General features: G+C 35.7%; 1 protein-coding gene across 3 annotated transcripts in view; it reads right to left on the bottom strand.

Moving 5' to 3' along the window:
- Positions 1-24,653, bottom strand: part of KPNA5 (karyopherin subunit alpha 5) — a 52,608-nt gene extending 27,955 nt beyond the window's left edge. For 2 of the 3 annotated variants that reach the window (XM_037065104.1, XM_037065107.1), the window contains exons 1-8: positions 24,441-24,653; positions 18,837-18,970; positions 15,229-15,330; positions 15,001-15,100; positions 12,414-12,508; positions 10,462-10,593; positions 8,290-8,378; positions 2,753-2,852 (exon numbers count right to left, since the gene is read on the bottom strand). In XM_037065104.1, coding sequence (XP_036920999.1) covers positions 2,753-2,852; positions 8,290-8,378; positions 10,462-10,593; positions 12,414-12,508; positions 15,001-15,100; positions 15,229-15,330; positions 18,837-18,970; positions 24,441-24,444 — 756 coding nt within the window. In that variant the 5' untranslated portion in view covers positions 24,445-24,653. Of the gene's footprint in view, positions 1-2,752; positions 2,853-8,289; positions 8,379-10,461; positions 10,594-12,413; positions 12,509-15,000; positions 15,101-15,228; positions 15,331-18,836; positions 18,971-21,681; positions 21,794-24,440 lie in introns of all 3 variants that reach the window. The other variant, XM_037065105.1, reaches the window with a different exon arrangement.
- Positions 24,654-25,101: the final 448 nt, after the last annotated feature.

The raw sequence follows: 25,101 nt of genomic DNA, 5'->3' as shown, positions 1-25,101 counted from the left end.
GACTATAATCAACCAGTTCTGTGAGCATCCTGATAAATAGTGTCCTGAATTGTGCTTGAGATGCTGGCAATTTCTTGGTCACTTAGAGTTATTGGCTCTGGGACTTTGAGTTTTTCTTGTGCCATCTTTCGGGTTGTTCGTGCCTGTTCCATAGCAGGATCAGAGCCCTAAAGTGTTCACTAGAACGGGGCAACTAAGTCGCTGGGTTGTGACATTGTATGTGGGGGCGGGGTCAAAGAGGGACTCTGGCGTCCTGTCCGCCGCCTGCAGCCACGGCCCTCACCGGTGCCGCAGTTGCTGCCGTCACCGGGCCCACGCGTTTCGTCCCACTGCACGCGAGTGTGCCACCGCCGTCAGCCCTCGCCCCCCTGGGGCCTGCGTGGTCTGTCTCACTGTGCGCGAATATGCACCCGTGGTCTGCCCCGCACCCCAACTGGTTCCCGTCCGCCTGCGCACCTGGGTCGGGGGCCCTGCCCTGCCCGACCCTGCTCGCTGCTGGCTCCGCCCCTCTTACTGTCCCCATTGAACGGTTAGATGTAGTCGGACTTCCGTATAATTCAATTTTCTGTCCTTTGGTTGTGTCTTTGTTTCTCCAAACCTTTGTTGTATTCAAACTTGGTTGTGGGAGAAAGCACCGTGTTTCCACCTATGCCTCCATCTTGGCGGACAATACTCTGTTATTACAAACTTAAAAAAAATCTCTACTGCTTGCCTATGGCTAAGAACTCTGAAAATCCATGTAATATAATTAGAACAAAAAAATCTCAAAATGTAAATACCGCTTTAAAAAAATCCAACACTGTTATAAGCACAAAAAAGAAAAACCAAACATGACATTTTAAACTAATTATGTCTTTACAACATTATCACATAATTAACTCAAAATACACACATACAGATTTATTTTAAAAAGGAAAAACTCTTAAAAATATATTTTAAAAAACTGAGAAAAGCAATGCATAATCCAAAGTTCCTTTAGTAAAAATTCAATTATGGGTATTCCATATTATTTTTAGAGGGAAAATTTTAAAAATTTCTAAGACTGCTAAACCATGAATATAAATAGCATACATAGCATTATATGTGCAAGTCTAAACATACAAATAGCAGGTAAAGGAATCATCAGTATCAGATGCACTGACCCTCATCTTCTCAAAATATGGATATTTTCTCTCCTTACAATTCTAAAACAATCACTGCCAAATCACCGGTTTTTTAATGTAATACATTTTTTAAAAAGCCATTTGAATGATACTTGTGAACCTCATAAAGTTTTTTTTCTTGTATTATAACCATCTAAATATTCATTTTTTCCCCTTCCATTATTAAACTGAAAATCATACAAAATCCTTTTAAACCGAATAAGGCAATGGCTACAATATTATTTCATAATGTGTTTCCATAAAGTATAGCTTACTCAAAACTTTTAAAAGATGTTCAGTTAGCCCTTGAAAACATAGGTTTTAGCTACACAGATCCACATATATGTGAAATTTTTTCATAAATAACAGTAGTGTTTCCATGCACAGTTGAGAGTCCACAGATGTGGAAGGCCAAGTATATGTACTGATCTTTGCCAATATCATAGGGAACTTGAGCATCCACAGATTTTGGTATTCAAGTGGGTTCCTGGAATCAAATCCTAGTGGATACTGAGGGACAACTAAGTTTTGGGGGAGTCAAAAGTTATGTGCAGATTTTGTCTGTGAGCAGGGGTTGGTGCCCCAACCAGTGCATCATTCAAGGGTCAATTGTATACTGATTAAACTCAGTTTCTGCTTACAATAATCAATTTGTTGCCCCTTTTACTTTTAACATGCTTTACAATGTTTTAAACCAGCTTTTTAGGCACATTATGTATCTTTCAATAAACACAGAACAGAATAGGCATGGAAGGTTGTGGAAGAATTTCATGAACTATGATTGGACCCATAATATCTATGGGGTGTGGTAAAAGATCAACAGACAATGAGATTTTAAAATCATGTTGGCAGTTCAGATGAAATGTGATTAAATCATACATTCTCAAAGCTACAATGATGAAAGTATTAACGAGAAGGCATACTAATTCATGCATCATCTTTTCTGAATTAGATATTTATTACCTTTGCCTCCAGAAACTATTACTATATCTTTACCAGACTTTGAGCTTCTTTTAGTGTGGCAGTCATTGTTCCCTTTAATTCACAAAGACACTGAATACAAAAAGAGTTAAATGGTATCCCCAAAATTTACCCATAGTCTATCTTTCTAACAACATCTCACTGGTAAGACAACTAGTTTGGGAATTTATAAATACTCTATTCTTTTAGCAGCAGAATCTTAGTAGATAGGGGGAAAATATTTTAACAGCTAAAAAGTACAATGTGAAAGCACAATCCACTCTGGACTAGCCACTTTTCTAATTTTATAACAGCAGACCTGGATAAACTACCTTAATATTTTGTGGGGCTTCAATTTCGTAAATAAGAAGTAGACTAGGAGATTTCTCAAGTCAACCCTAAGATACGTAAATACCTGGTGATAGTGGTTGCCTCTGAGGAAAGACAACTGTGGGGTGAGGAAAGAGCAGAAAGGAAAACCTCCTTTCCACTGTATATCCCTTGATTTTTTATAAGTACAAATACTGTCTAGACAATAAGGAAAACAATTGCAAAATAAGAGTAAAGTCCCTTCGATCTCTAAAAATCATTACAAGAAGACTTAAAAGTTTGTGTAAACAGATTCTTTAATCTATGTATTTTACTCATACCTTACTAAAGTTTGGAGGAGGGTTTTTGCCTCTACATAAATTTGAGAGGGCCCATACGGCATTTCTGGTCGTTGTAAGTCTGTTTGAATTTGTTAATAACCTGCCAAGAAAAAAAAGAAACTGTTACTTTACTTTAATTTTTCCTCTTCAGCTATTTTCTATTTTAACATAATTCTTAATATACAAGATATGGCACAAATAATGCCCCTCTTTTATTATAAAATCTTTTATTACAAAATCATAAGCATATAGTTATGTAACAGAACAATACCACACTCAAGCACACCATATGACATTTTATGTGAAATGTTCAAATTAAAACTATAAATTATTACAGCCTTATTATTACCCTACCAACCACACTCAAGCAGGTGTTACTTCTGCTATACCCTGCATTTTATAAGGCCTTTGAAATAAACTGGGAAAATAAGTAAAGGGAGTTTTAAAAATTCGTTATATTTCCAGAAACAAAAATAAATATAACATGACTTTATTTTTTTAAATTTGAATCTATAATCTGAGTGGATTCTTACAAGACATAAAACATGTTCAAAATAAATGGTGTCACAGGAAACTGACTTACTTATCTCTATATACTTTAAAAGAGTATTAGATTACTTTTACTTTTTTAACCATGAAAATAATACATTATACAAATTCATTAGCAAGGAATGTAGCGTCAAACCGAATAAAGATCAGCTGTTAATGAGAGATGCTGGGTTTTGTTTTTGTTTTTTGTAACAAACTGTCCATCTATCCATCTTATTATTTTTTAATCTCCAACCTACTAGAAGTATAGAAAACCTAGGTTTCAAAAAAAAAAATCCCTATTCTGTGATGACATCAGCAAAAACAGTGGAGAAGGGAACTCTGGGGTCTATCCCTCTCCAGAAACAGGGGAAAAAATTACAAGTCCTGTCAGTATCAACTTTATCCAAACTCTCAAAGATAGTCAAAAGTTTATAGTAACCAAGAAAACTTCTAACCAGAAAAGAGTTGCCATGCAGTGGAAGATCTTTCTGGCAGGATAACTTACCCTTACCCAATCCCCTCCCCAGTCTGGCAGGACACTTTTATACAAAAGCTGGAGTTCCCATTGTGAGTTCCTGGTTCCAAATGAGCTAGGGAGACATTGTTTTCAAGGAATTGTGTTTGCCTATTTTGACCACTCAGGGTGCCTCCTGACGGACTAGTGCAAGAAGCTTGCCTTTGTTTTGACTAATAGGGAACTCTCTTATTAAGATAAAAAAAAAACATAAAGGTTTTCTCATAAAAAACCATACAGGTTAGAGACAATGCAATTATATATTTAAAGTGCCAAGAGAAAAAAACTGTCAACCAAAAATTCTATATCCAGCAAAACTATCTTTAAAAAATAAAGTAGAAAATAAAAGATTCTCAGAACAAGGGATAAAGAAATTTTTTTTGAAAATTTTTAAAAGATTTTATTTCTTTATCTTTAGAGGGGAAGGGAAGGAGAGAGGGAGAGAAATATCAATGTATGGTTGCCTTTCATGCGTCCCCTGCTGGGAACTGGCCTGCAACTCAGGCATGTGCCCTGGCTGGGAATCGACCCACGATCCTTTCGTTCACAGGCCTGTGCTCAGTCCCCTGAGCTACGGATGCCAGCCAGGGCAGAATGAAGAAATTTGTCATAGCAGTCTGCTTTGCAAGAATCATTTAGGTTGAAATGAAAGGACAATAAATAAAAAACCCTAAGTAGAAATAAATAACAATGCTAAAAATAACTACATAGGTAAATATAAAAAGCAGTATTATCATATTTTTGGCTTTTAATTTTTCTTTATTTCTATATGAATTAAAAGTAAATACATAAAGCAATAATTATAAATTTATATTAATGGGAGCACAATGTATAATGATGTAATCTGTGACAACAACAACTCACGGGGAAAGACAGAGATGTACAGGACTTTTTGTACAATATTGAGAGTAAAGTGATATTAATCCCAACAAAGTTGTTATAAGTTTAAAACATTAATTATACTTCATTAGTTAGCAATTAAGAAAATAACCAAAAAATATACAGAAAAGGAGAAGAGAAGGGAATCAACGCTGTATATTTTAAAGGAGAAGGATTTACAGGAACTAGCATAGAGGACACATGGACAACAACAAAGAGGGGTGGAAATGGGAGGGAGGTGGCGAACACTGCGGGGGCAGGGCTGGCATGGGAGTAAAAGACAGAAAATTGTACTTGAACAATAATTAAATTTAAAAAATTATATTAAAAAAATAAAAAATAAAAAAATCAATTAAACCAAACGAAGGTAATAAGGAATTGAGAAAAAATATGTAAGATATATAGAAAACACCAAAGTGGCAGAAATTCTTCCTCACTAATATTTACATTGAATGTAAATATAAATGGATTAACTCACAAAGTAAAAGTCACACTGCCAGAGTGCATTAAAATAAACAAAAATAAACAATCCATGAGCCATCTTTAATATATTCTGCAAGACTCACTTTAGAGTCAAAGACATAAGTAGGTTGAAAGTGAAAGGACAGAAAAAGATATGCCATGCAAATGATAACCAAAACCCAGGATAGCTATAGTTGTATCAGAGAAATTGAATTTAAGTAAAAAATTGTTGTAAGTAAGAAACAAAGAACATTATATATTGATAAAAAGTCAATCCATCATGAAGACAGGACACATAAACTTGTACAATCTTACAATGTAGCAAAATATACAGACAAAAATGGACAGAACTAACTACAGACAGTGTAGTTAGAGACTTTACTACACTGTTTTCAATAATGGACAGAACAACCAGATAGAAGAGCAGTAGGAAAACGGAGGACTTCATAACACTGTAAATGAACTAATACACCAGACACTATGCAACCCTATAATCAACAGCACCATAGGCTCTATTCTTCTCAAGTGCACGTAGAACATTCTCCAAGGTACACCATACGTCAAGCAACAAAGCAAATCTGATATATTTTAAATACTAAAATTATACAAAGTATATTCTCTGACCACAAAAAAATGAAACTAAAAATCACCAAAAGAAGGAAAAGTGGAAAATTCACAAATACGTGGAAATTAAGTAACACACTCTTAACCAATTGGACAAAAAAATCACAGTTACAAAATACTTTTAAATAAATTAAAATGAAAATGCAACACACAGGATGTAGTGAAAGCAATGCTCAGAGACAAATAGCAATACCCCCCAAAATAATTCAATGTAATCCTTAATCTTGAAAAAGGGAAACAGAAAACTGAAGTACTCACACCAGCTTTTTTCTCTGAACATTTAAAAATCAAATATAAAAATATGAAATCTTAAATATACCACTTGTTCATGTATTAAAGACTCCCTGCTTTAGCAACATTTTAATCTTTATTGTATTAAAGATTGCAGCCCTGGCTGGTGTAGCTCAGTGGATTGAGAGCGGGCCTGTGAACCAGATGATCGCGGTTCGATTCCCAGTCAGGGCACATGCTTGGGTTGCAGGCCAGTTCCTGGCAGGGGCCAGTTCCCTGCAGGAGATGCACAAGAAGCAACCATACATTAATGTTTCCTTCCTCTCTCTTTCCCTTCCCCTCTAAAGATAAATAAATATAATATTAAAAAAAAAAAATTGCAACATACCCTTTTTTTGTAGAGTACTTATTTTAACACCACGTAAGCGTCNAGGATAGCTATAGTTGTATCAGAGAAATTGAATTTAAGTAAAAAATTGTTGTAAGTAAGAAACAAAGAACATTATATATTGATAAAAAGTCAACCCATCATGAAGACAGGACACATAAACTTGTACAATCTTACAATGTAGCAAAATACACAGACAAAAATGGACAGAACTGAAGAAAGAAACAGACAGTGTAGTTAGAGACTTTACTACACTGTTTTCAATAATGGACAGAGCAACCAGATAGAAGATCAGTAGGAAAACGGAGGACTTCCATAACACTGTAAATGAACTAATACACCAGACACTATGCAACCCTATAATCAACAGCACCATAGGCTCTATTCTTCTCAAGTACGCGTAGAACATTCTCCAAGGTACACCATACGTCAAGCAACAAAGCAAATCTGATATATTTTAAATACTAAAATTATACAAAGTATATTCTCTGACCACAAAAACATGAAACTAAAAATCACCAAAAGAAGGAAAAGTGGAAAATTCACAAATACGTGGAAATTAAGTAACACACTCTTAACCAATTGGACAAAAAAGTCACAGTTACAAAATACTTTTAAATAAATTAAAATGAAAATGCAACACACAGGATGTAGTGAAAGCAATGCTCAGAGACAAATAGCAATACTCCCCAAAATAATTCAATGCAATCCTTAATCTTGAAAAAGGGAAACAGAAAACTGAAGTACTCACACCAGCTTTTTTCTCTGAACATTTAAAAATCAAATATAAAAATATGAAATCTTAAATATACCACTTGTTCATGTATTAAAGACTCCCTGCTTTAGCAACATTTTAATCTTTATTGTATTAAAGATTGCAGCCCTGGCTGGTGTAGCTCAGTGGATTGAGAGCGGGCCTGTGAACCAGATGATCGCGGTTCGATTCCCAGTCAGGGCACATGCTTGGGTTGCAGGCCAGTTCCTGGCAGGGGCCAGTTCCCTGCAGGAGATGCACAAGAAGCAACCATACATTAATGTTTCCTTCCTCTCTCTTTCCCTTCCCCTCTAAAGATAAATAAATATAATATTAAAAAAAAAAAGATTGCAACATACCCTTTTTTTGTAGAGTACTTATTTTAACACCAAGTAAGCGTCAAGTTAGCAATGACCATTGTCAAATATGGCTTTAGAACATAAGAGACAGATATGCAAGAGGAAAAAAATTTTCAAATATTTTCAAGCTACTGCAGACATGGCTAAACATAAGCCAAATGTTTTTTGTTTTGTTTTATTTTCTATTTTTAAAGATTTTATTTATTTATTTTTAGAGATGGGAAGAGAGGGAGAAAGAGAGGGAGAGAAATATACATGTGTGGTTGACTCTTACGTGGCCCCCACTGGGCACCTAGCCAGCAACCCAGGCGTGCCCTGACTGGGAATCAGATCGGTGACCCTTGGTTTCACAGCCCAAACTCAATCCAGTGAGCTATGCCAGCCAGGGTCATAAGCCAAATGTTAATCAATAAAACAAACAAGTAAGCAAAATATAACCAGAGATATTGAAGTAAAGAACAAACTGACAGTAACCAGAAGGGAGGAGGGGGGCAGATAACAGGAAGAAGTAGGGGAAGGATCCTCTAGGAATATATTTCAAGAACATATGAACAAAGCCAAAGATGGTAGGATTGAGGGTGGGAGGCAGGAATATGTGGGGTCCGGGGGAGAAGTGGGGGAAAAATGAAGACAACTGTACTTGAACAACAATTTAAAAAATAATAAAATTTTAAAAATAAAAATAAAAAATAGTATTCTTTAAAAAATAAAATATCACTTAAGAACTTAATGATGTATATAGAAATACACCACAGAGTAGCATTACTTTAACTCTGATAAGTTTAAAGTACTTACTCTAAAAGAGGTGGGAGTATTTCACAACTCAAAACGAAATCTCTACATTCTGCATTGTCACCAGCAATGTTACCAAGTGCCCAAACAGCCTTAGAAAAGAAAGAAGAAAAAAAAAAGGATTCCATAATCACAATATTCAATAAGATGCTCCCTCTTAAGATGAGATTTTAGAACAGAATGAATAAAGTTTTGAAGACATTAAAAAAAAATTCCAGAACAATAAGAAAGGAAAACTTTAGAAATGTTATTAATAATGTTTCTAATCAAATTGAAGGATAGTACATTTTAAAACATTTCCTTATATACTACTGAAATGTTTATTGTGTTCAATAAAGAAATACCAGATCTTCACAGAGAGACAAAATATATCTATTTACTGAATTTTCCAATTATCTAGAGGTTTGCTTCTATGACAAGGAATCTACTCATTGGGAAGAAACTGATTTGCAAAAGAAGAAAAAGACAAAGCATAGAAAAGTTAGGTAAAGCTAATTTGAGAATTGGCTTGGATTGATCCTTAAAAATAAGTTTAGGCCCTGGCTGGTGTGGCTCAGTGGACTGAGTGCTGGTCTGCAAACTAAAGGGTTACCAGTTCAATTCCCAGTCAGGACACATGCCTGGGTTGCAGGCCAGGTCCCCAGTAGGGGGCGTGGGAGAGGCAACCATGCACTGATGCTTCCCTCTCTCCCTTTCTCCCTCCCTTTTCCTCTCTCGAAAAATTAATAAGTAAAATCTTTAAAAAGTAAAAAATAAAACAAGTAAGCTTAAAATGAGTCCAGGTTCATTACTTTTTTAAATAAGTGGCAGCAAAAGATCAAAATATTTACTTATTAAATTTCAATCAGATGAGAAATTACATAAATGTGAATTATCCTTTTATTATATTCTCACTTCAAATTTTTCTTTTTTTTTAAAAGATTTTATTTATTTATCTTAGAGGGGAAGGAAAGGAGAGAAAGAGAGAGAAATATCAATGTATGGTTGCCTCTCATGTATCCCCTGCTGGGAACTGGGAACTGGCCTGCAACCCAGGCATGTGCCCTGACTGGGAATCGAACCACGATCCTCTGGTTCACAGGCCCGTGCTCAATCCACTGAGCTACACCAGCCAGGGCAAATTTTTCAATAAGTACAAAAGTAGATATGTTATCCTTTCCCTTTCCTTGGGAAAACTTTAACTTTTAAAGCATGAGTTAACAGTTTTAACATCTACTCTAGACCTACGTTTATTTTTATTTAAGAAAATTCTTTTAAAGTAATAACATTTTTCTCCCTGTGAAGTCTAATAATTTGTTGGTGGGGATGTTAACTGCTATAACTTTTTTGGAGGTCAACTTTGAAATATGTAATAAGAACTTTAAAAATTTTTCTTTTGACAGGGCAAAGTCATTCTTCCCTAATGAAATAATCAAGAGGTACATAAAAGTTAATATGTAATGATGGTATCATAATATTAATAACACTACTAAACTAGAAATAACTCCAATATACACAATTGAGAAACAGATAAATTGTGATATATACTTTAATGGATAATGAGTAATCAGTAAAATTTTCTTGAAATATAATTAATATCATAAGAAAGGGTTCCCAATATCAGTATTAAGTGGGAAAGTATAAATAAATATGTATGTGTATCAGATCAATTTACATTAAAAGGATTCAAAACAAAAATACCAAAACATTTGGTTTTCTTTGAATGGCACAAATTACATGTGTTTAAATTTTTTCTGTTACAACTCTGAGAATTTATTCGTAAAGTTTATCTTAAAATGGTTCTCTCCAAAATCATTTTTTAAGAGAAAAATGATTTTTTAAGAGAAACAACAAAATATTAACATGCGAAGAATAACAAGTCAGAAGAGCCCAGGTTTAAAATTTGGTTCAGCCCTTTACTGTGACCTTGGGTACATGACTAACTTTTCTGGGTCTCAGCGTGCTTTTATAAATGGGTATGGTGCTTCCTTATAATCAAGACCACACATGTACAACGCAGGTGATGCCCGAGACTCTTAGTTCTCCCTTCCAACTGGACATGATAGAAACTACTGCATTTTAACAAATGTAATATACAGGCAATTTGGTAAAAAAAAATTTAAGTCATAATCACAATTGGTACTTTCATGAGAAAATTAAAATCTGGTAAATATAGTAATTCAAACAGAAACTTACCTGTTCTTGAACATCTTCATGCTCTGAATTAAGAAGTCTGATAAAAATTGGAACAGCCCCAGTTTCAATCACTACCTTGGTATGTAGAAAAGTTCCAGAAGCTATATTAGTTAATGCCCATGCAGCTTCAAACTAAGGAAAAATAAAAGTAGAATGAAAGCATCAAATAAATGTCAGAAAAAGGAATAAGGGAAGAAGGGGAGTGCAGACTCAGGTGGACAAGTCTGAGAAAAAGACTACTTCATATTTGATAAGATTCAGTGTGAAATCAGATTTCACAGATAAAAACCCTTAATTGTATTTTAAAAAAACCCTCTTCAATCTGGACAAAAATAAGAACTGAGAAAAATATAATAACAATTGAAACTCATGAACAATGAATGAACACATTTGAATTTATAATTCACAAAACTCTTAATGTCTACTATTAGAGAGCCAAGTATTCTAAAGCAAACAGTTTAAAATTAAGGACATACTATGTAATAGAACAACAGTATATTTATAAAACTTAGAATCACAAAAGGTAGTTTTATTTTCCTAGGGATCATCTAGTCAGAACTTCCTCATTTAAAAAATGAGAAAATTAGATATCCAGAGATTTAGGTGATTTGTTCAAGGTCAGAGTTCACTATCAGCAGAGCCACAGACTGGTGTTCTTTTAAACAGCAGAGCCACTGAGAGGTTAGTCATAACAATTCGATTAAAATTTGAATATATTTACATGTGATGGATTTAAAATAGAAGCCATTGAAAAAATTTGACCCAAATAAACTACATGACCTGCAAATCCACAGGCAAACGAAGGAGAACTACAGTTTTAAAAGTATTTGGCACAGACGACTTTTCATCTTAAAGTAGATATCATTATGATTAATTAAACAAAACTGTAACTAAAAACATTGCCAAAAGGCATGAAAAGTACAGTTACTACTTTATGTGAGAGTAAGAAAAAAATTTAAGAAAGAAATTTATGTTTTTAAAAAATGGAGAACACAGTTCTAACCAATTATAGATAATGGAATAAACTAAATAACAATTAAAAGGTTACTCCATTAAAATCTCCTAGGTATATAGCACGGGAAATGCATTAGTGAAGAGTGATGAATTCACAAGTCTATAGAACAGATACTAACATAAAAAGAGCCATATGAGCAAGTGGGAAACTGTGGCAAACTGGAGAGCACGGCTATGACTTTTTAAAAAGAGGGAGAGAGACAGAGCATCTATTCAGGTCTACATCTTTATTATGTGCTAACAATGCCACCTCTTGCGATTTGTCAAAAGAAGCCAAAAATCTAGATTTCCCTTTGATATTTCCCAATGTTTTTGAAGTCCAATATTTGATTCACATCTTTTAAGACAGGTACAAACAAAACAAAACCTGTTTGTGGGCCAAACTAACCTGTGGGCCCCCCGGGTTAAGCCCTCTACGTTAGACTGTTTGGAGCTGGCGTATTTCATACCCACTTGGCTAATACAGCCCAGCACATGGCTGTCCCAAGACCGTACTATTGAATTTCATTGGGTTTTAATTACAGTAACTAAGTAAGTGCTCGAGTCCCCATTACTCTTGAATACTCTGTGTTCTCTACACATGCAGTTCTCACAACCTGAAATTAATTTTCCTCTTTTCAGCCTGCAAATCTCTCATTTATCCTCAAGATTAGCTATATGACACTACCTTTATGAAGCCTCCCTCAATTTTCCCTAAACAGGTAAGTTATTAAAGGTTGACAACACTACAAAGTCTTTTGTTAACATTAGAAATAACTTTATAAACTTTTCCCAATATTAATAAACTAATAGTTCCAGTAAGAAACTAGCATTACAACCATGACCAAAGTATTCATTAAAACTTACAATACAGTCAGTATTGCAGAAGTTTCTTTCACTAGAAACTTTAATCATGTCATTTCTGGAAAGCAATAAAGAAAGAAAACTATAGAACTCACTTGTAAAGTACAATTTTCATTTCTTTCAAGAAACTTCACAAATCTCTGTACAACTCCTGGTTTCTGTATAACTTGATCAATTGGTGGATTAGGTTCTAAAAAATTTAAAGATTTGTTATTACACAGACAAAAAAAGACAATGATCTGGCATCTGCGCCAAATAACCAGCACACAGACGAAGTTTAAAACTTAGCAGGAGCCCTGGCTGGGGTAGCTCAGTGGATTGAGCACGGGCCTGTGAACCAGAGGATCGTGGTTCGATTCCCAGTCAGGGCACATGCCTGGGTTGCAGGCCAGTTCCCGGCAGGGGACACATGATACATTGTGTGTCCTCGGCAGAGGCAACCATACATTGATATTTCTCTCCCTCTCTCCTTCCCTTCCCCTCTAAAGACTAAAGATAAAGAAATAAAATATTAAAAAAACAAACAAAAAAAAAAAACTTAGCTGGATGTAACCGAAGAAAACAAATGTTCTCATAATCGCAATGTTTACTGAAAAACAAATTGTTGCAACAGCCATAATAACAAGAAAATTTAGAAAAAAGGAGGTGGAGGGTAGGTGGAGGTGAGCAAAGGGAGGGCAGGGAGTACTGCTTGGGGGAATGGGGATGTTTTGTTGAGTTGTAACTTGAAACCTGGTGTAGTTTTGCAAACCAATGTCATGCCAGTAAGTTAAAAAGACCAAAATAAATAAATAAAAATAATAAATTAAGTATTCACAAGTACAAATATTTAAATTTTACAAGTAACAGTCTACTTAGGAGGTCACCTTCACAATATGGGAGCTAGTTCAGTCCAAAACTCAAAATGCCACTAAAGAATAATGTTCCCACTACTTTTTTATAACCATACCCCAATTTCCAGGGATGTCTCCTTCACTATGGGCCATGAATTGTCTAATGTCTCTCACTTTGTTAGAGTATTATTTATTATTTACAGCAATGCTATTGGACTATCTGGAATTCTTGATGTATTTTCATGAAGTACAGAGGGATTTGAGAATCATAAATCTCAAGAAATTTTAAAACAAACACATTCAAAATTTTTTTAAAAGATACTTCAGCTGCTCCGATCTAAGTACTAAGAAGTCTTTCTTTGCCTCTGGCTTCAGCAAAAAGTATACTCCTGGAGTTCTCCGGGAGCTTTTCTGTCGATGCTTCTTTGGGTTAGTTTTCTGCCTGTTATTTATTCTTTCTAGAGAATGTACCTGTTTTGCTAATTCACTTATCACTCACAATTATCACTGGTGATAATTCAAAATCTAACCCCTATAACTGAATTATTCTTAGATTCTAGACCATATTTTAACTGTCTACAGGTCCTATTTTTTTATTCACAGCTTTTTCAAAAGGTAGTGTAACCAAAACCAAACTCATAATATCCCTACGTTTATACCTTCCCCTTGCCCTATACCTACCACCCAAATTTATCTTTTATTTAGTAATCTGTCCACCTACTCAAACAAGAAAAATCTCATGTTCACTTTTCACTCCTCCTTTTCTTAATTCTGTTTGATTATGTTATTGGTCATAAATAACTCATATATAAATGTGAACATACTATATAATCAGTAGAATGAATAAATCAAGGGTAACCATGAAAGACTTGTATCTATCCTATCTTTTTGATATAGAAAAACTTTATTATTAAGTTTTAAATCAGTTTAAATCTTAGAAATCATGTTCTCAATTGTTAAAAGGTTTATTTAGGAATGGATTTTCTTCCTTTTCTTTTTTCCATAAATGTGCTATCCTTCTAATTTGTTCAAATATTAGGTTATTTGTACAAAGTTAATATAGCCATACACACCAAGTTTTGTTTGGGTGTTCTATTTTTTTTGGCACGGATAACACCACTTTTTATTACAAAGTCTTTCATTACAAAATCCTAGGCATGTAATTCTGTAACAACGCAATATCACACTCAAGTCCACCATATGACATTTCAGGCGAAACATTCAAACTCCTGTCCCTCTTGCGTGAGATATTCACATACCCTACCAACCACACTCAAGCAGGCTTTACTTCTGCCGGGCCTTGTATATACTATACTAGAGTGCAAATATGCATTTCCTTTCCCTCTTCCAACAAGCTTATACATTTATAAACTTACAGAATTTTATGACACAAAGAAGCATAAAATGTATGTCAAGTGATTTGCCCAAGGATGTATAATTGAAACTTATTGAGCCTTCTTTGTAAAAGCTTGTCTTCATTTTTACAAAAAAAAAACTATTAAATGAAAAGTCTGAATTCTTGCCTGGCTGGTGTAGCTCAGTGGACTGAGCACAGGCCTGCGAACCACATGATCATGGTTCGATTCCCAGTCAGGGCACATGCCTGGGTTGCAGGCCAGTTCCTAGCAGGGGACTCACAAGAAACAACCATACATTAGTGTTTCCCTCCTTCTCTCCTTCCCTTCCTCTCTAAAGACAAATAAATAAAATCTTTTTAAAAAAAGAGAAAAGTCTGAATTCTTCAAAATATAAACTCTAGATACCAGCTTGAAATAAAAATTATCTCATACATAAAACACTATTAAAGAATGTTGTAATATCAAATAAGCATATTGAAAATAAGTCTTGCCTTTAGAAAGCAGTTTTCTAAATTTCTGTGTGGCTGTTAGTTGTTGATCAATATTATTAGAAAAAATCATCTGAACCATATCTGTGGTAATAACATCTTCCTAAAACACAGAAAAGAAAATATAATTAATTTATCACTTAAATACTTCATATGGAAAATATTTGTTGTGTCCATTATTTCTGAAATACTGTTGAGATGTAATTTGAAACAGATTTTTGTAATATCTACCTCTGGAATGGGTACAGTGGAACTGATATCCGGATCCTGAATAGGACTTTCTAGCATAGATTCATCATTTCTGGGCAAAGAGACATTTCTGCGTTTGAACAGCTGAAATAAAGAGAAATCACTGTAAACATTGAGTTTTCTACAAAACAATGAATTCTCATGAAATTATATTTTTCGTTGAAGTGACCAAAACAAGCTAGTAATTTTATCATTAAAAACCTAAATATTTTAGTATTTCCCAATCATTTTACATGAAGACCTACATTACTACGAGAAGTTAGAATTTCTGAGCTAGGTTAGCTCTTTTCCTGCAGACTGCTTTGGGCCATTCTTAATCTCAGATCTTTTACCAAAGGCCAGTCCCAGGAGAATACACATTCATATTTTACAACATCTGAAAAAGCACATATGCCCACAGTAGATGATGATATGTCTAAGAATTTTTCCAAAAAAATCTTAATTAAAAAGTAAACCTGTTACATGGGAGAGATAAAGTGGTATAGTAACAGAGTTAGTGTATCAGATCAACAAGGAATAGAGAACTCTCAGGAAAGATGGCCCTTTGCTTATTAATTCATGAAGGGATAAAAATAAAGAAAATAAGAGGGAAGGAAAGAGACACGGTGAGGTAACTAAGGGAAATTTAATGGTACATTTCATGGGTCACTTCATCATACAAGAACCCCACAAAATAATACAGGCAGTGTTTTATCCTTCTCTGCCAGGTAGGTAAGTTGAGAGACAGCAAGTCTGTTCAAAATCACAGATAGAATAAAAGTTGAGCTGAAAGTAAAACGCAGTTATTCAGTGTCCAAAATCTTTGCTCTTTTTACTCCAGCACACCAGCTTCATGGTGTGTCAGCCCAAATATTATAGTGCCTTATTCTTTGCTCTCCTTTTCATCTACTCGCCTCTCCTTCCCTTCCTGCCCCTTCTTCTTCCTCACTCCATTCCCCATTTCTCATTCTTTGTCTTCCCTTTCACTTCTTTTCCCTCTCCTGCCCTTTTATATTCTTCTGCTTGAAATTTATAGCCTGACATTGGCTAGCTGAGGAAAGACCTTCTTGATTAAACAGTTGCCACTTTAGTGGTTTCAATCAGCAGGACTATCAATTTCAAAGAAGTATATAGAAAGGATTATATTTATTAACCAAGACATGTAGAATATCTGAGTTGGAATGGGACTTCAGTCATTTCTGGTTCTACCACCAAGCAGTTTATCTCCCTTAGTCCTAATATTCAAGCCTCTAAGGGGCAGAGGGCTGGCAGCCAAGGTGGCAAGGAAAGGTGTTTTCTCACCTTCCATGAGAAAACAGCAAGAAGTAATACGGATTTTTTTTATGACAGCTCTTGAAAACAGTACCAATGTTGTTTTCTGTCTGCTCCTGCCCATTTCTGGGAGAGTCAGAGCAAAACAAGACCCATTAAGAACATCTGTGTATGAAGTATAAAAATTACATGTACATATATGCAACACAGATGATACAAGAATGACTTATTGCTAGTGGTTTGCAATTACTGTCTTGGAAGAATAGCTAAGAAGTGGAAGATCGAATAGCAAAGTTATCCTAAGCACAGTATTCCCATTCTTCTTTTCTAAACATGAAAAAAAATGAGCCTTCCATTTTCTTTGCCTATTTTGTTAATGCCTCTTTAAAATAAAACACCTATTAAGATTTGCATTTGAAACTATTTTTGGAAATAACTCAAGCATGTAATCACTTGAGTAACACACCAAACATTTAGTCCCCTTCTCTCCAGAGCTCTAGAACTGTCCCTTCTGGAATTTGCAACTCATCAACCCATGTGTGCATTTGGCCCCCAAAGATCACTGTAAAGCCAAAAAGATAAAAGTCCTTGGAAGTCATTAGTGTTTTTAACATTAAAACCATTGGATTTGTGGCAGAACAGTTCTGGATTCTGGGTCTAAGATCTGCCGTTAGCACTCTGTGACCTTGGGGAAGAAACACTAGATTTCTGTGCAATTTTCTTATCTGCAAAGTGAAGAGCCTGAATTAGGACAAAATTCTATGATTTCATGATACTGTAGGAATAATCTGTGTTTGCAAAGCCCTGAAATGCCACAGGAGATGTGGTAAGCCACTTTGGTAGATGGAAATCACTTTCTGGTTTACCCATCATTGATGTTTACAATAACACTGTAATAGAACAGATGTTTTTGATGTTTAATAAATGATTAATATAAATTGCCATAATAATAATTGCTTTACTGTCTTCATCCTGGATCATTAGCTGTAATTAAACATACCACATGACTTATAAAAACATAAAATAAAATAAATAAAGGTACATTTCCCGAACTAAAATTGAGAGTAAAAAAAGCTGTTGTTTTTTATAGCTAAATAAATATTACTCTTCTTCAATCATTTATTCAACATATCTCTCTTTTTTTTAGTACTTATTGTAATAAAATAGGGACTGTGCTAGATACTACAGACAGGGAGATGCAAATCATAGTCACATTTCTAAAACAGGCCTTTTCTCTATCTTCTTCATTGCTAGTCCTTTTCACACATTAGTTTTATTTCCTGTATGTGAGGCCTACATCCTCTTTATTATTTGTAAGTACTTCTTTTTTTAAAAAAGATTTTATTTATTTATCTTTAGGAGGGAAGGGAAGGAGAGGGGGAGAGAAATATCAATGTATGGTTGCCTCTCATTCGTCCCCTGCAGGGAACCACGAACTGGCCTGCAACCCAGGCATGTGCCCTGACTGGGAGTCGAACCGCGATCGTGTGGTTCACAGGCCCATGCTCAATCCACTGAGCTACACCAGCCAGGTGTAAGTACTTCTAAATGTAAGTTTATCTTGGGGCCCTGGCTGGTATGGCTCAGTAGATTGAGCACCAACCTGGGAACCAAAGGGTCGCTGGTTCGATTCCTAGTCAGGGCACATACCTGAACTGCAAGCCAAGTCAGGTCCCCAGTAGGGGATATGCAAGAGGCAACCACACATTGATGTTTCTCTCCCTCTCTTTCTCCTTCCCTTCCCCTCTCTAAAAATAAATAAATAAAATATATTTTTTAAAATGTAAGTATATCTTGGAATGAAAAATGTTAAGATGTACTCTTTTAAAAGATTTTTCTATTCCTTATGCCATACAAAGTTCAAACACAGAGAGCTAAAATACCTGGATGATGAGACTAGGAGGATTCGTGTGATTAGCTTAGGAGGAAATTATAATTAACTTAGGGGCAAAAGCTCTGAAAACTACAAAGGAACAAATGAATGTAATTAATGTTTTTTAGGACGCAAATTTTATAATGACAAACAGAAGTGATCTAAATAAGCTCAAGAATAAAAATGTCTTGGCACAGGGGTACAAATATGATTAACATAAAATATTTATCAATAAAATAGAAAAGCTATTCCTGTCAGGAATTAAAAATAGCACAGGGTTCTGATTCATAAATTTGCTAATATTATTTTAAGGTCCAATAAATTAAAGAATAAATGTATCTATATTCACTTTCCTAAAACACTTTTTCACTTAAAAATATCTATCAACGATAATGACTTCTAAATATATGACTTCTAAAATCTGTATATGTTTTTGTGTTAAACAGAATTATTTTAAAACACCTACCTGTTCTTCTCTTTTTTGTTTGCGAAGTTGTATTCCTTCTTCTTCTCTTCGTCTACGCATCTCTTGGGGATTTAGGGCTTTATTCTTATAACTTTTCATTCTATAGTTATCTCTCCCTGGACTAGCCATGGCATCTTAAGATTAGGAGAGAAAAAAATGGATACTGATAACTCTCAAACAACATGAGATGTTTATCCTAGGGCAACTAAATTCACCAAAAAAGCCCGCTCTGAAAATTATGTACAAAGAACACATTCCCATACTTCCATATCAAATTGGAGCAAAATGACCCAATATTTTAGGACTAAACTATAAAACAAATAATAGATTCCATTCTAAACACAAAGTCATTACCCTAAGTTCATTGCTTCTAAGGTATATGCCCCCATGCCTCATATTTCAACCTTTCTGAAGTGGTACGTATCTTAAAACCAGTCACACAGGAAATAGTCATGAAATATGGGGGTAAAAAAACATCTAAATCACAGCTCCTGATCAAGAACTAGCCAGCAATAAAGTGTCTTACTTTCATTGGAATAGGGCATTAGGCTTGATAAGCACACCTCAAACATTTATTGAGGTCTGGCCTCTTTCACTTTCTTTGGGTACTGCTTAAGAACTAAGGCCACACAGGTCATGACTTGAGTTATGACTGCCATACCAGATTTCGTGACTACAGTATAATTAGTTCTTTTTAAATGCTGAAATCTTTTATACTTTATTTTAAAATAGTTTTATTATAAATGTATTTTTAAAACATTAACATTTATGTAAATATTTTATAAGCATATTTAAAATATTTTATGTAAATATGAAACTTTATATTTTAAATATATATAGTAGTTTTACTTTTAGAAGAATTATAAGCACTTTTTAAAAACAGTATTATATTGATATTTTAATATCTGAAATAATACTAAATTACTGATATTGTAACCTATCTTGGATTTACACATAAAAAATGGGTGTAATGCAGGGTTTCAACTTGAACTTAATAAGAGAGATAATTAATGGCCACTTCAAATGTTATTCTGACAAATTCTGAGAATACACTCAAGTCCGACCAGAGAAAATGTTGTGACCAATTAGCACTTACGAAGTAAACACAGAGAAGAGGCTGACGTTTATCTGACTCCATGATGTCGAAGAGATGGACTGATGAACTGGCAAATTATACTGTAAGTAGTAAGGCGCAAACATATGCATTAAATGTTGTGAAAATATAAAATATATAGGAACAGACTGTGCTTTAAGGAGCTCTGAAAGTACTTATGGTTACCCTCTCATAAAGAATGAGCAAGACTTTCCCAGGAAATGGGATGAAAATGGAATAAACATGCCAAGCAGAGAGAACACATGTAAAGGCAGAGTTCTTGAAGAAGCCTGGCATAAACACAAAACAGTAAGAAACTGAGTGTGCCTGAGTAAGGGAACCCCTGGGGGAATGGGCAAGAGATAAAGCCAGAAAAGTAGGTAAGAGCACATACAGAGCCTGTAATCTGGCAGAGAAATTTGGACTAAATCCTAAGGAACAGAATTTCAAAAACTAAAGAGAAGGTTGTTTCAGACCTTGATGATGAAGACCTGAACTAATAAGTAGTTGCGCTAGAAATATAGAAGACAGGTTGATTCCAAAAACATTTTGAAAAATGATTCAATTAGAGGTCACGTGAGTGTAAAGAGTATGTGGTAAAGAAGAAAAAGGAGTTGAGGATGACCACATGGTTTTTAGCTTGCACTGCTTTAATATAATGACAAACTAACCTATGACAGGGAATATAGGTGGCAGATCAGAGTGATGGTTCTGTTTGTTTCCCCACTTTTTTTGAAACAATGCATTTAACTCTTTTATTTTTTGATTTACATACAGAAAAAATCACTTTTGGTATATAGTCCTATGAATTTGACAAATGCACTGGCATATAACCATCACAATCAAGGTCCAAAACAGCTCTATTGCCTCAAAAAAAGTTCCTCAAGCTACCCCTATTAGCTCTCTTCCAACCCTTAACACCTGGTAACCACTGTTTGTGGTCCACCTCCACAGTTCTGCCTTTTCCTGATTTCACATAAATGGAATAACAACAGTATGTAGTATTAAACTGGCTTCTTTCTATCTGCATAGTGCATTTGTGGGTCATCCATATTGTGGGCACATACAAATAATCTATTCCTTATTTTGAGTAGTTTTCTAGGTATGGGTATAACAAGTTTATTCATTCACTAGTTGAAGAGCATTTAAGTTATTCCTAGTTTAAAGCAGTTACAAACAAATCTGTTATCAAAATTAATGTACAGGTTTTTGTGTGACTATAAGTTTTCATTTTTCTTAAGTAGGAACTGGACTGACAGATGATGATATGGCAAGTATAAGCTTCACATTTTATAACAAAGTGCCAAACTGAAGAGTAACTAATGGCTCTGAATTCTCACCAACAATGTATAGAACTTTCTGTTGCTCTGCATCCTGTCAACAGTTGGTATTGTCAGGATTTTTTTTGTTGTTTTTAATTGTAGCCATTCAAATAGTTGTACAGTGATGTTCATTTTAAATATGTTAAATTTATAGTACTTAGGGTACATATAGGAAATTCTGATCTATAGATGATTAAAAATGTGGTTCAAAAGTCAGAACAGTCTTGATTAATCATCCAACACCATGTAGAGCTATAAAAGAAAGATGACCAAAGGAGAAATCTTGAGGATGTTCATATTTTAGCAGAAGAAGGAAGAGCAAAGGAAGCCAAAAAGAAAGAGGTCAGCCCAGATCAGGTGGCTCAGTTGCTTGGAGCGTCATCCCGTACATCGAAAGGCTGCAGGTTCCATTCCTGGTCAGAGCACGTACCTAGGTTGCGGCTTCCATCCCCAGCCAGGATGCATACGGGAGGCAACCAATCGATGTTTCTCTCTCACATCAATGTCAATGTCTCTGTCTCTTTCTCTCTTTTCCTGTCTCTCTAAAATCAATATACATGCCCTTGGGTGAAGACAAAATAAAAAAATAAAAGAAATAGGTAGAAAGAATAAGAATAAAATAAGTCACAAGAGAGAAGGGAATTAAAAAGATAAAGGAATATTTCACTTATCGTAGCACCAAAAACAGGCCACTCAATTTCACTGCATTCATTGATGCATCCAACACATGTGTCTACAATAAGCCAAGTACTTTATGAGACATAAGATTTGATAATTGTCACTGCTAAAAACAGTGAGAGAAATTTCATTAAGTGGTGGAGCTAAAGGTAGAACAGAATGGGCTGAGGACTTCAGAGTGATTTAAAAGGAACTCTGTGCCTTTCAACTTATAGCAATTAAATTATATTTATAATCCACCTAAATCCCTCTAAAATATTTAATGAATTGATTTCAGCAATACTGTGTGTACCAACAATAGTTTATTAGAAATAGCTGGTCAAGCTTTATTAATTACAATGTTCAGCATTGTTCTCTAATTATTTTACATACAAAAGCTGTCTCAGTAAGAGCTTAGTCCCTTGGAGGGGAAAAATAGAAATCAGAATTCATAACTAATTTTCAACAAACTGCGCTTCACCATTAGTTGTTGAATTATACGGTGGGGCAAAAGTAGGTTCACAGTTGTCATATGGAAAATAATACAAGAATAAACACTTGTGTTTCCCATACAACTGTAAACCTACTTTTGCCCCACCCTGTATGCTCAATAAGTATAAAATATTTTAACAGAATAAAATCTTCAAAGCAATAATGCTCTTAAAAATATTTATCACCTATACATTAGACATCATCTAAGTAGTCTAAACTTTTTTGATCACATATCCTTTTGTACGCAAAATATATTTGGGTATTAATTCTCAGTATGTTTATTTATATACATGTATTACTAGCCTAGTAAACTACCCATTACAAAATTCACAAAAGTAGTACTACAAAATAGAAAAAAATTTTAAAGTAATAGTTTTAAAAGTTAAACTAACTTAAGTTCTAATATTTACTACCCATGTCTGATTGAATCACCTTTTGCCACCCCAACACACACACCACACACTATTCCAAAACCATTAAGCTAGGTCAGCTGTTTTCAACCTTTTCATCTCATGGCACATATAAACTAATCACTAAATTTCTGTGGCACAACAAAAAATATATTAAATTATTTGTCTATTTGACAAAAAAAGGTATAATTTTGATTCAGTAACACTGAACGGCTATTGTTGTGTTGACTGTTGTTATTTTATTTGACAATCTAAGGGAAATGAGGTCAGTGCCCCTGACTAGTCATGTTTTAAAAATTCTTGTGACACACCAGTGTCTCTTGCAGCACACCAGCTGAAATCTCTGATCTAGGTGGCCACGTTAAAATCTTTTTATATAAACACACTAACCAAATAAATATACTCTCAACAACTAATATGTCATTCCTTTTTCTTCTACAGTACTAACTTTTTGCCTGCCTCCTCACTGCAGTTGCTTTAAAGAGGACATAAATTCTAAGGAAAATGATCTCTAAAGGTTCCTCACCCAATGGGATTGTTTTGTTCTCTGGAAAATAACTTTGAAGACTATACTTTAAAGGCTGCTGTCCTGCGTAAGTTATTAAAAATACAAGAAATGCTATTCAGGCACTCTAAAGTTGGAGAACAGGGAAATTTCCTCAGTCACGCTTATTTTTGACTCAGCTCTTTGAAAACCTGTGTTGAGGTTGGGCAAATAACTGGAATCTAAAATTTTTCTAATAACTCATCATAATTTCTTGTATCAGTAAAACCTCCACCTCCGTGCGTTTGGGTGCCTACTAGTAACAACAGGATTGCTACAAAGGGGAAAGTGGACCGACTACAGACCCTACCGCTCTACAAGCTTCAAGATCGGAAGGACAGAACCATTTCTTATTTACCCAGAAAGTAAACCATTTTCCTACAGAATGTGAGTCATTCAGAGTTGTAACGAAAAGACATCAAATCAGGGGTTTTCTTATGTGTTCAAAAAGTTCAAGAGCAAATGACAGTGTCATATTCTTTTGAAATATCACTATCTGATTTTACAGCTTCCAGATCCTCTTAGACATTATCGAGGAAACACTATTCAACTCTCGTGGACAGACTAGCAGAGACCGGCAGTAGACCCACACTTGGCGGCGTAGGGACCGAGCCCCTCCAGGCACCTGCATCCTAGCGGAGGACCGCAGCTGGCGGAGGCCCCCAGGACAGACCCTGCCTTACTCTGGACACTACGGTACTCCTAATAAGCTGCCGGACACAAACGCTGAGTCCCAGCAGAGAGTGGGAACGTCTGCAAGAACACGTACGGAGAAGAGAAACTACCGAGAAAGGCAGCAGAGCTGCGAGAGGATGAGATTGGCTGCCCCCAGCTTCTTCCGAGGGCGAGCCTGGCAGTCTAGGAGGATCTGGACTCCCCGCGCCTCCGCGACTGCAGAGAACGGTCCTGCTGCCACACCCCCGCCACCGTGCTTCCCTCAGGGGATCCTGAGAAAACCCGGCTGTCCCGGTTCTGAACCCTTGGCGAGGAAAGGAGTAAATAAAAACTGCGGCCCGAGAAACTAGGAGCTCCCAAAGGGACCAAACCTGAGGTTCATTCAACCTGGCCTGTGTCACTCCCACTTACCCATTAATGTGGCACTACCTGATGCCCTGACTTCCAGTCCCCAGCTGCGGCGTCTGCTGCGGGTTAATAGTGGGGTCGCCACTCCGCCCCTAGCGTTGAAGGTAGCGACCAGGTTCGAAGCTCAAGATGGCGGCCACCTGCGCCCCTTCCCCCAGACCCCGAGGCTTGGCTCCCAGAATCCCTTGCTCGCAGCAGCTGCGGTTGCACAGACCCGCAGAGGGGCGGAGAGGAGGCCCCTGCCGCGCCCACCGGAGGAGCCGGTCACTGCACTGACTGCAAGATTTTAAACCCGCGCGGTCCAGGAGGTTGGAGCGTGTCCTACAGCCCTGATCCTCCGGACAAGTTCTCAGTCGATCATTCACTCGTTCCTTCTTCTTTCATCCACCCATCCATCCATTCATTCAACCTCCATTCATCCTTCAACATGGTGTTGATGGAGGCCTAATCGGAGCACTGTTTCAGATAATAGGAGCTACAACAGCGTACACAATGGATCAAAATACTAACCTCTTGGAGCTTTACAAGGCTTTTTCCGTCTTCAGCTGCATTAACTTTTTTCTGCATGCTCCCCTTTGTCTCAAGCTTTTCAATTTGCCATTTATTTAAACTTGAATTCTATCACATCTGTGGATTTTTAACGAAAGAGTAGTCACTGCTATAT

This window comes from Sturnira hondurensis, unplaced genomic scaffold (genome assembly GCF_014824575.4).
Source record: "Sturnira hondurensis isolate 20B ecotype Veracruz unplaced genomic scaffold, ASM1482457v3 Scaffold0015596, whole genome shotgun sequence".
NCBI classification, from domain to species: Eukaryota; Metazoa; Chordata; class Mammalia; order Chiroptera; family Phyllostomidae; genus Sturnira; species Sturnira hondurensis.
Note: the sequence above shows the minus strand (reverse complement) of the source record. Positions and strands in the feature narration are given on the sequence as shown.